This window comes from Pecten maximus, chromosome 1, assembly GCF_902652985.1.
Source record: "Pecten maximus chromosome 1, xPecMax1.1, whole genome shotgun sequence".
Lineage (NCBI taxonomy): Eukaryota > Metazoa > Mollusca > Bivalvia > Pectinida > Pectinidae > Pecten > Pecten maximus.
In genome coordinates, this window is record NC_047015.1 from 33,709,014 (window position 1) to 33,722,240 (window position 13,227).

The window sequence follows — 13,227 nt, forward strand, 5'->3', positions numbered from 1 at the left end:
TGTACTCTTCTGTAGCTCCCAGTTTCCAATTGGAGTTTTTGTCAATATTGCTCGTCACTTTATAAACATCTTGGTGGAGTTATTGTCAATATTGCTCGTCACTTTAAACATCTTGGTGGAGTTATTGTCAATATTGCTCGTCACTTTAAACATCTTGGTGGAGTTATTGTCAATATTGCTTGTCACTTTAAACATCTTGGTGGAGTTATTGTCAATATTGCTCGTTACTTTAAACATCTTGATAATGTCCCTTTGTACTCTTCTGAAGCCCAGAGTTTCTAATTGGAGTTTCTGCAGTTGATCTTGTTATGATAAATCTTGATATCCAGGTACAGTTTGTATCTGTTTTGTTGCTCTCCTTTGTACCACCTTAATCATATTGATATGCTTGAAGAGATGCCATGTAGTATATTAAAGATGAAAGGACTGCTCAATGAATTAATGAATAATATTATACCTTTACCAATCACAGAAAAATACAACACCAGAAACACTTAACAGCATTGAAAATGAAACACAGAATGTTGAGATAACTATTTTGTATTTTTCAACTTCATTTGATATTTCTACGAACATTTGACACTTCAGTATGATACATAAGCAAATTTACCAACAGTTGTTGCAGTATCTTTGTATAGCTTGGACTCTGTCAATAATGGACAACTGCCTAGACTGGACATCTTGCTTAAAACACATTTACACAAATTTGATATTTAGTTAATTATAAGTACCAAGTATGATCTTTAATAAGCAAAACTAATTCAGTGATTTTACTTAACATAATGAGCAAACTAATATTTTGAATATCATTTTAATACAACTTAGTTAATTGACAATTGAAGTCATCAGTAGGTAGTTAACTACATCTATCTGTCCAAAATGACAACCAATGGACAGTCACTGAAAACATCCAATGTTTTTTTTTTTTTTATAGATTTAGACACAGATAAAAAAAGGAACAGAGTCCAGCATAGAAAGAGATCACGACAACATCAAATTCCTACAAACACCTTGCCAAAGGACTAGAAAACAAGAAAACTGCCAAATAAAAACTATCAAATGTCACATTTTTTTTAAACCATCATGTCAGAATAAATGTTCTCAACAATGGCAAGGTTTCATCTCCAACTCGTCTCTTGTATATCTGGCACTTTTAAAAATGTACATATACACAATTTCAAATTAATATTTATGATAATGGAACAGACAATGCTGTTCAGACTGTATTGTGATAAACCATGATGTCCGAAACTGGTTTCAATGTTGTGATAAACCATGATGTCCCAAATTGGTTTCAGTCAGAACTCTATATTAGTTCAACCGATTCAATTGACATTCAGGTACACAGATGAGTGCTTACTATTGTGGAAACTGGCCATTTTTAAAAACAGGTAAAACAGCAGTAGAGGAAAGGATAGCAGACAAATTCTTTATATCTTTGTTTAAAACTAATATAAAACCTTGAATGGTAATCAAAACCGAGACTCATAATCAGCGATACAGAAAACATGATTTTTAGAACCGATAAAAACTTTGTCAATTAACATAGTTTCAAGTCATGTTTTTCAATTTTGAAAAAAATATATATTATCTATGATCCGGTTCTAGGAAACATACCAACACTATTTACATAAACTTGTTGCACTTGCTCTTCCACACAAAAAAAAAAAAAAAAAAAAAAAATTTAATTGCTGAGAAATATATTTTTATGAATTAATACTGAAACAGAAATTAAAACAGGAGAGTCATAAAAGATCCTATAAATGACTGTCTGGTCTGGTGTAATCTGGTATAGCCTCAAATTCAACTTTTCTATTATGCTATTAAATCTGTTGTAATTTATTACAACAATGGTTGCCGTTGGCTTACATATCCAGCATCCAGTGGTTGTAAATGCATCACTCAACTCAGAACAACTGTTCAAATCATTTAATCACATGTATAAATATGTGCCAATGAGAATGATAAAAATATTATTTTCACTGTGATAAATGATACTCTGCAGATACTATGACACTGTTACAATGAGAAACGAAATAAACACTACATAAAATAACAAACAGCATACATACACAACTTGCACACATCTACACGATCCATTCTAACACTGATCCACTCCCCAATCATTCCTCTAAAATCTGTAAAATGTATGAGGCAGGAGCATTCAATTCATTCCCATCCTGTAGATTCTGGCATTTTAGAAAAATACAATTTGTGGAGTCTACATATTGGGGGATCCATCAGGACGAAATGATACACATGAAGTCTTTGATCTGTATGAATTGTAATAACCAGTCCTGGTTTCAAGAGGCGGCCTTGTCCTTTTATTCAAACAGTCAGATGTTGATTTACATATTCTTCAATTATGAATGCTACCATAATGTATATGCTTTTCTTGTCCTTGTCTTAGAACTTGCATAAGACTCATTACCCCATGTCACTTTGGACGTGCATTCAATCTGTTTCCATCTGAAATAGAGAAACAAGTACACAGATCAGTACATGGATCAAATCTTTTATTCATCTGAATGAATGTTTTGAAAAAAAAATCTTAACATCCCTGAGAATATGATAAACTTGAAACAAACAAAATTTCACCCCATCAAGATCAAATAAAAGGTCATAGCAGATATTTATTTTATTACATAATTTTGCATGCATTAAAATATAAAAGTAGGGTCTTGACTTCAACAGAAGCAAAGATATTCTTTATATTATTCAATCATTAAAATATGTCATGGAGTGTTATCAACTTAGAAATAAAAACTTTGATAGTCCTTTAAAAGTTCTTTGCACATGGACAGCTTTAATTTGTCTCTTCAATCTTGCAACGTTAAAATTAATTAATTCTACTAGGCCAATTATCCGCTGTACTCTAGCTGTTTGAAAACATCAGTAATGATTGACAAACCTTTGAGTTGTAAGCATCAAGTTCAGCATCAAGTTCTGCAGCTGTTGGTGTCTTCTTGTTCTCCCGACCACCTCCTCGTCCACCTCTTCCTCCTCGGTTACCTCCCCTTCCACGTCCACCACCAAAAGATCTACAACACAACAAATAATACCAACACAATAACAAAACCGTAATACAAACTCAAAATGGATTAAATGAAGGCAAATTATAAACAAAAATATAGATTTTCGTGGAGACTCATGAAAAATTACAAGGAGAATAAAACCTGGTGCTCCGGAACAGAAAGCATCTTCTGCTTCATCGACATCACCTGCCATAAAGATCTAGGTGAAATCTGGGTTCAAGACACAATCTGAATGAGAGTTATAGGTTTCAATGGAACAACTTGGCATATCATCAAGCATCATACATGTCTGACTTCCTATCGCATTAGGAATTAGACAAGAGGTCCATGGGCTTTGAAGGTCACCTGAATTTCGAAATATTTCAGTTAATTTAATTGACACTTTTTGCCCCCCCCCACCCATCGGTCCGAGGGGTCAGTCAGGGCCAACATGTGCATCCCATGCTGATAATGTTAACAAAATTAGAATGAATTCCAATAGAAATGCAACAGATAATAGTCAAAAATGTTAAAACTTATGTTCCTATATAAACTACAGTAAAGTTTACCCCCTCCCCTGAGACAAACTTGAGACCCCATGGTCATGAAATTCACAATTTTGGTAAAGCACCTTATAATTAAGACCCTTCCATCTATGAAGAGTGTTTGATTCCACCATATCTGAGAGTAAAGAAGATTTTTGAAGTTTCAGTCAATTTGACCCTTTTTGGCCTCGCCCCTCAGGCCCCTGGGGGTAGGGAACCATCTATTTCACAATTTTGGTTGACTTTAAGCCATAGAAGCTTCCTGCCAAATTTCATTGAATTTGGTTTAGTGGTTTGGGAAAGTCGAAAAATGTAAATTGTTACAGACGCACAACGGACAAAAGTAATTATATATATATAACATCACATTTATCTGTATAGTAACATGACACAAAATGGATTTCATTTCTATTTAATTGTTCTCACATGATGTTTTTACATAGATGTCATCTATTTTGTTTCCCGGTGAAAGACTGACAAACCCTTTTTTTCTGCCATCCTCTATACTCCTCTGACATACTTTCCAAGTGATTGTATCATAACTTACTTGCCATCCCTCTACTCCTCAAGACACATTTCCTGGGTGATTATACCTTACCCTCACCCCCTCTACTCCTCAGACACATTTCCTGGGTGATTATACCTTACCCCCACCCCCACTACTCCTCTGACACATTTCCTGGACGATAATTCCTTACTCCCTCCCCTCAGACACATTTCCTGGGTGATAACACCTTACCTGCCACCCCCTCTACTCCTCAGACACATTTCCTGGGTGATTATACCTTACCCCCCACCCCCTCTACTCCTCTGACACATTTCCTGGCTGATTATACATTACCCCCACCCCCTCTACTCCTCTGACACATTTCCTGGACGATAATTCCTTACTCCCTCCCCTCAGACACATTTCCTGGGTGATAACACCTTACCTGCCACCCCCTCTACTCCTCTGACACATTTCCTGGGTGATTACACCTTACCTGCCACCCCCTCTACTCCTCTGACACATTTCCTGGGTGATTATACCTTACCCCCACCCCCCTCTACTCCTCAGACACATTTCCTGGGTGATTATACCTTACCTGCCACCCCTCTACTCCTCTGACACATTTCCTGGGTGATTATACCTTACCTGCCACCCCTCTACTCCTCTGACACATTTCCTGGGTGATTATACCTTACCTGCCACCCCTCTGCTCCTCTGACACATTTCCTGGGTGATTATACCTTACCTGCCACCCCTCTACTCCTCTGACACATTTCCTGGGTGATTATACCTTACCCCCACCCCTTCTACTCCTCTGACACATTTCCTGGGTGATTATACCTTACCCCCACCCCTCTGCTCCTCTGACACATTTCCTGGGTGATTATATCTTACCCCCACCCCCTCTACTCCTCAGACACATTTCCTGGGTGATTATACCTTACCCCCACCCCCTCTACTCCTCTGACACATTTCCTGGGTGATTATACATTACCCCCACCCCCTCTACTCCTCTGACACATTTCCTGGGTGATTATACCTTACCCCCACCCCCTCTACTCCTCTGACACATTTCCTGGGTGATTATACCTTACCCCCTACCCCTCTACTCCTCTGACACATTTCCTGGCTGATTATACCTTACCCCCACCCCCTCTACTCCTCTGACACATTTCCTGGGTGATTATACATTACCCCCACCCCCTCTACTCCTCTGACACATTTCCTGGGTGATAACACCTTACCTGTCACCCCCTCTACTCCTCAGACACATTTCCTGGCTGATTATACCTTACCCCCACCCCCTCTACTCCTCAGACACATTTCCTGGGTGATTATACCTTACCCCCACCCCCTCTACTCCTCAGACACATTTCCTGGGTGATTATACCTTACCCCCACCCCCTCTACTCCTCTGACACATTTCCTGGGTGATTATACCTTACCTGTCACCCCCTCTACTCCTCAGACACATTTCCTGGGTGATTATACCTTACCCCCACCCCATCTACTCCTCTGACACATTTCCTGGGTGATTATACCTTACCCCCACCCCCTCTACTCCTCTGACACATTTCCTGGCTGATTATACCTTACCTGCCACCCCCTCTACTCCTCTGACACATTTCCTGGCTGATTATACCTTATCTGCCACCCCCTCTACTCCTCAGACACATTTCCTGGGTGATTATACCTTACCCCCACCCCCTCTACTCCTCAGACACATTTCCTGGGTGATTATACCTTACCCCCACCCCCTCTACTCCTCTGACACATTTCCTGGGTGATTATACCTTACCCCCACCCCCTCTACTCCTCAGACACATTTCCTGGGTGATTATACCTTACCCCCACCCCATCTACTCCTCTGACACATTTCCTGGGTGATTATACCTTACCCCCACCCCCTCTACTCCTCTGACACATTTCCTGGCTGAGTATACCTTACCTGCCACCCCCTCTACTCCTCTGACACATTTCCTGGCTGATTATACCTTACCCCCACCCCCTCTACTCCTCAGACACATTTCCTGGGTGATTATACCTTACCCCCACCCCCTCTACTCCTCTGACACATTTCCTGGCTGATTATACCTTACCCCCCACCCCCTCTACTCCTCTGACACATTTCCTGGCTGATTATACCTTACCCCCACCCCCTCTACTCCTCTGACACATTTCCTGGGTGATTATACCTTACCCCCACCCCCTCTACTCCTCAGACACATTTCCTGGGTGATTATACCTTACCCCCACCCCCTCTACTCCTCTGACACATTTCCTGGCTGATTATACCTTACCCCCTACCCCTTCTACTCCTCTGACACATTTCCTGGGTGATAATATCTTACCTGCCACTTCCTCTGCTCCTCTGAGCACCTCCTCCACCAGTCCTTTGACTCATATTGATTCTGTTGGCCATGGGCACTGCGCTTGCTTCCGATGCTCCTATTAACTGGATACTCATCTGCCGCCCTGCAAAAAATTGTTTTTTTAAACTTTAATGCAACTATAAGGAAAACAGGTCAAATTAAAAACAACAAAAAACACTGTTTCATCAAGAAGATAAATAACTTGCCCTGGCTCTCTCCTGTCTCAATTCTACATAACACAGACACTTATAGGGGTGGAATTTTCCCTTGGGCCGTGGCCAGTAGTCTTTCTGGTAGACCATTAAGTTTTTTTAACAAAATCTCCTGCCTGGCCAGTAGATTTGTGGCCCTATTATTAAGAGAAAAATAAAGTCTCAAATTTAGCTCAATTGGTAAATAGATTGCTCAGGTCTTGATCATTACGACACCAATTTGCCATAGATCAGGTTCATGTCCAATGTGAATAAAAACACTTCACTGTCTGATTAATGTTATACCAGTTGATCCAATCATGAATGTGATAGTATATCTTTTAAAAACATGGCCGCCCCCACATATATGTACTGACAGTCATGGAAAGGTTTAAAAAAAAAATTGACATCATATTTTGCCATGCATTGTTGTAATTTGCACATCGGTCTGAAATGCATCATAATTTGTATTGTTGTCCAAACAGATATACTTAACACACACCAATATATGAGTACATGTATTATATGACAACACTTGTCTGAAAAACGTGTCATTTTGTGTCCTGTGTTATTAAAAAATATTCTGATTACACAGGAAAACGCCTATTAAATGAAATGGCATTGAATATGCCAATTTTGGAAACGTGAATCATAATTACTACAAGAAAACATACAAATTCATATCTCAGAGACGATACATCAAGACAGATTTAAATGCTAATCAGTGAAGATAAACATGGGGTATAAATCATGTGGTATTCAATTATCAAAACTAAAGCTATAATCCCACTATTTTTGAGCTGGATAAAAGCTTATAAGTTATTGCAGACATGCTGAAAATACCACATACATGTACATTGATAATTTGCTTTTCATATGATAATTTTGCTTTTCAATTTACAAAGCTTGTAACATTTAGACCAGTGCACTTGCAACTGGACCAGTGAATTCAGACTTGAACTGGCCTAGGCCAGCACCCATTTTTTTTTTTATATAATTCCACTCCTGACTAATATATGCTTCTCTTTATGTCGCTTTACATTTTTGTACTATACAAAATGACTGTGTGATTATCTTATACAAATGTACTTTTTGTGGTAGCATAACTAAAAAAGCTCTACAAAAGGAGGTATGAACCTGAATGAATATTTACCATCTAAGGGCACATTGTTGTATTGTTTCATGGCTTTGGCTGCATCTGCTCTTCTCTCAAAAATAACCTCTGCTGTACCAAGGGACCGGCCCGATCTGTCATAATGTACAGCTGCTTTCTTCAGATTGCCGAACTCGGCAAATAATTCCTACATGAATGAAGAAACCATAGTCAAGTAAATAACAATCACATCAGAATTAGTTTAATGTGCACTTATTTGAAATCATTAAAAATACATTCATATTATATTAGAAGAAGGTAATATATAAAAGTCAATGCTGTAACTAAGAGGGTTTGGCTCAATAAAGTTCATTATGTTAGTATGAAACCAGAAGCAGGTTTGGATAAATAATGACTAAACCCATTTCCCATTTGAAAATATGTATACCATTTTTATTCTTATAAAACCCATTGGCACGAGTGTTATTTAATAGAACACAAGATTCTAAGACTCTAAATTTTTAGTTCTTGCATATACAGGACATTTGGTTTTTATCAGTCACACTGTCAGTTGACGATACTGATTTAATCAAGGTTATGCCATTTACACTATGTCTTCAAAAGAGATATATTCTCTTCCATGATTTGGTTAGTTTTTTTTTAAACATCCTATTAACAGCCAGGGTCATTTAAGGACAGGCCTTGTTCCATGATATATTGTCATCAGGATGAATGATGCAAAAACATTCTGTTATTGGCAGTCTCTTCAATGTTTGTATATATGTCAGAGGTTGTTCATTCGTTAAAGTAAGGAAAGGTTGATTTTGCATTTCATTTAAATATATGACAAACAAATGGATATCAAAATAAAAAGATAAAATAACAACAACAGATACAGCAAATTTGCACATGTAGTGCGCAGGTACATGTTTGAGGTTCATTTTCAGAGGAAAAAAAAAACTTTAACATATGACTATGAAGATAGAAATCTTTAACTTATCAAAGCTATAACATTAAAACATTTAATGGGAATTACTGGTAAGATTTTACACATTGGATTGACAGGTTGTTAACATTACACTGCTTTAGGCCTAGTCAGCTTGCCAATTGGGGTCTATGATGTTCGTATAAGTGCCCACTATACACACATATTTACAGTAATTCAATTTTGATAACAAAACAATTTACTAGTGGTAACAGGCTACAAAGACCTATATGCAGAAAATGTTTTCAATGAAACAGAGCTTTACCTGTATATCAGAATCATTTACTCCAAAGTCGAGATTTGATATGTGTAGTTTTCCTTGTGACCCTTGGGCACCAGTACCTCCCAGCGTTCTCTTAAAAGTCGGTGCACCATCATACATGTCATGCTGCCACACATCTGGCAGTTCCTTTGGCTGAAAGAAAAAAAAAACATGTTTAGAAAATAATAACCATTAAAATTTGTTCACCATACAGTTGATACTATCTTCATCACCTTGTCAAGACTACTGGGCTGCCAGGTTATGAAATGAGGCAGATCAGACTGTCTTATGCATCCAGCCAAAGATGAAAAGAGGTATCTAGGAGAATGTCCTCCAACCCAAATGTTGGAAAAAAATATCTGAATTCTAACTGCCATTAACTGCTTTCTGGTTCATTCTAGCTCTTAGCATAAAATATTAGACCTTACTCCATGGGGTTTTTTAAATCAGTTTTGAAAATAAAATTATTGAAGTATGTAACTGATTTTTTTTAAAAAGCTGCCAGTGCAATTTAAAAATTGTCCAAGTGATATCTAAAATTGACAATTGACGTGCTTGTGTCTGTCATATTCTCAATGTCAAGAGAAGGAATATTTGCTTAATAAGACCAATAAATAATAAAAAATTAATGTTCACTCCATTGGTCTGTATGTTAATGCTCTACATTCATAAACAATGTACTGGCAAAATAGCATGAAATGAAACAACTGCGAACTGTCCACATGGTTATTTTTTCTGTGTCAGTTGAGCACTTGTAACCAGGAATGTCACTATTGTTTAAAAGCGTTTTATTGACACTGATGTACATTACAGTATGGCGCACCACATGGTTGACAGTACACAGTATGGATATCAAAGATGGCAGCATTGCACCTTATTTACGATGACCTGTCAGAAAATTGTTTATATCTTATCATTCATGTGTTTTGGAACTTATTCATGTCAAAAATTTTTGCAATATACATGTATTTTTATGTTAAACTGATTGCTGGATTTTGAAGTTTGAACACGTTTTCAATGAATTTGGCCCGGAGATGATTTACTTTGTTGGATGAAGTAGCTTTGTACGTTAAAACTACCAAACATAGCTTACATTCTGCTTTAAATCTATTGGAATTTAGCTGGAAATCCAAACTCAACTGGAAAGTTTGTCCATTTTTCAGATCAAAGAACTAAAGGGAAGTAAATATTGTACCGAATATGGTTCCAATATATGAATATTTGGGGAATTGGTATTCATTCACAAACATTAGTTTCAGCTCTAATTATTACACTACATTCCAGTCATTGTATCTTAGGAAGTGTTGACATTTTAGTTTGTGCTCTGCTTGGAGACGCATACCCAGATCCCCATTAAAGCTTGTGAAATCGTCAACACTTTGCTGCTTCCCAATATTGGCAGTCCAAAGAAAATGGTGGCTATGTGTATGCCAGTTGCCTGTGAGATTAGCATACAGTTGTTTATGCAAGTAAAACAATTATGACAGACAAAACTTTTGGCTTTGCTTATCATTTGTTGGTCTTAATGTAATGATCATGATAAACTACCAACTGATGATCATGCATGTTGTCTACGCCACTGGCAGTTACATGAGGTGTTTAGTAAACATTACCTCCCTTGATCCACAGGGCATGGTGCCTCAACCGATAACTGTGGAAGACTGTGCCTACTATCCATTGTAACAGTTACTTATATTATGTAGAGCAATTATATATATATACTGACAGACCGACATTGCCTTCCCAAATTTGCATATATTGCTACCAGGGAGTGGATCACAACATACACACAAAATCAGGGCCAAAATTAAGAACAGGATATTATTGCTTCATTCAGTCATTCAGCCCTGGCACCCTGCTGAGATCGGGCTCTGAAACACCTATGATTTTACATAGATTATTAGTTCATTATGTAACATGACATATAGCAATACAAAAGACGAAGGAAGACAATTTATGAGTCATGCCCTCAACCGAGCCTCAAACTCACAATCTACAGCACCAAATTGCCTTATCAGAAATACCCTGCAACTAACATCACCACTACATCTTCATTCCTTAAAATATAGAATGTTTCAATGGAACAGTGATGGTCGGTATGTACCCCAACATGATTATAGCGTTAAATCAACTATTTGATATATGAATATCTAGATTACTTCATGGATGCGAATTATACACATACGGTATAAATATATTTTCCAAACAGTATAGTTAGGACAGGTAATTCAAAGTCGTATAATCTTATATAGAACTGAACTAATTAACGTTGCTGTTCATGCCTTCTTTTTACTGAAAGTATTTGATCCTGGTCATAAACAAACACATAATAATATTTCCCAAAATGTGGACTTGTAGAGTATTCCAGTCAAAACAACGTAGTAACCAACTCGACGCTCTAGAAATTCAAATGAAATAAAAATCAAAACAAAGCAAGTTTTGCAAGGCAATCAAACATCTTGAATGCATTTAACAATAATAAATATATATATTGAAAAGATTAACAAATCATTGGAATTACTCTTGAATAGTTGTTTCTATTGCCTCCTGCTCGCCCCCTGCGTTGTACACCACCCCTGAAGACACCTCCTCCACCACTACCACGACCTCCTCCACTTTGGCGTCGTCCACCCCGGTTACCCCCTCGATTTGACGTTCGGCCACCTCCTCTCCGCGCTCCACGACCTCCACCTCTTTTCGAACCCTTGGTAGACTTGATGATATCATCTAAACTCATATCAATCTTATCACCCATCTTTTATGACTGTCAGAAATCGATCAAACAAGTGATTCTCGTGTGTTCGCGTGTTCCCGGCTTGGTTTTGAGGAAATGGCGGCATGAGCGAGGCATGATGGGAAATCAATCGCGAAAATGTATTTTTTTTTATTTGATATTTTGCTGATTAAACTGCATTAACTATATCTAGTCCATCTAAGATAAAATTATGTGTAAATCTAATGAATAGTTTATGACAGTTTAATTGCATGATATTCGAATAAAATTTCATAAATAAACTAATAAATGAGCGGATCCGGACGGAAAGTCCGTTTATTAATGTATGTGAATATTAAAAAAAAAATCGATGAGTTTATTTTGAATATCGATCATTCTTTCTACAATTTTAGTTACCTCAACCAATTTCTAGAATGATAAATTATATAATCATTAAATCCTTGATAAAAAATATATAATTTATCGTTTAGACTTGCTGAAGTTCCCAATTGAGGTTGCACTAGTGGTCATAACAAAATGATAATAATGGTTTACTTTATAAGATATATTGCAAACAGAAGAAAATATAGCGAGTGGAAAATGCACACGGGAGCTACTCTATTTCAAAAATTTCAGCTTCAATATCATTATTGTGTTATATTGTTATGTTGGTAGCAGAGTTGTTAAGTACATCTATAAACGGAGCATAACGAACTTTTCAATATTGAAGTGCATTGATATGGTATTAGGATTGATTTTTACTGAATTATATTAGAATGGAAACAACAAGTATGTATACATGTCAGTGGAATGTAGTAGAGTTGGTTCTATTAATCTAATTAATAATTAAAACAACAATAATAATAAACACACACACAAAAAAAGAAGAAAAAAACAAAAAACAAACAAAAAAGAAGAAGAAAAAAAGCTGTTATTATTGACAGTTTGAATCTGAAGTCTTTCTTGTATACGTTTCTCCCATTTCTAATGTTGAGGTGACTATCCAAGGGGATCTGTATAGACTTAATAAAAGGTATCGGGATTGGCCCAATCAGAGACCTATATACTATATAGGTCTCTGGCCCAATATCAGAGACATTAAACCCACGCTATTTATTATTCAAACCACAAGAAAAAGTATTGCTCATAACTCAAGAATCAATTAATCTCTTCATCCTCTTTTGACGACGAAATTCTAGTCATGACAACTGAGAGCCATATATACTCAGGTGTGATATTGTGTAGATATTAACGGACCAAGCATATATTCTAGGAAAGAAATACTCGAAAAAAGAGAGAAATCTGGCTCTACAACAATATTTGTTTGTAAATATGTACTGACACAGAATCGACAATAATCTATTCAAAGAAAAAAAAACCTTTTTAACATTATTCCTCCTCGATCTTGTCAAAATCATACTATTCCTACGAATGCGATTGTCTAATTCATTCTAATCGTGTATCCAATATACAAATGTATTAATTATTAAGAAATTCAGAGAGCAGCATTTCCTTCTATGTAACTTTGATTACTTACTGATTCTTTTCTGCATCTGTTACTT

The 13,227-nt window shown here is 36.9% G+C and overlaps 1 protein-coding gene across 1 annotated transcript; it reads right to left on the reverse strand.

The window, feature by feature from the left end:
* Window positions 1–524: 524 nt before the first annotated feature.
* Window positions 525–11,801, reverse strand: LOC117330974 (THO complex subunit 4-like). The gene is made up of 6 exons (XM_033889573.1): window positions 11,474–11,801; window positions 8,956–9,105; window positions 7,766–7,913; window positions 6,401–6,524; window positions 2,912–3,041; window positions 525–2,469 (listed from the first exon to the last, which is right to left on the reverse strand). The coding sequence occupies exons 1-6, from the start codon at window positions 11,705–11,707 to the stop codon at window positions 2,455–2,457; spliced, it is 801 nt and encodes a 266-aa protein (XP_033745464.1). The 5' UTR covers window positions 11,708–11,801; the 3' UTR covers window positions 525–2,454.
* Window positions 11,802–13,227: the final 1,426 nt, after the last annotated feature.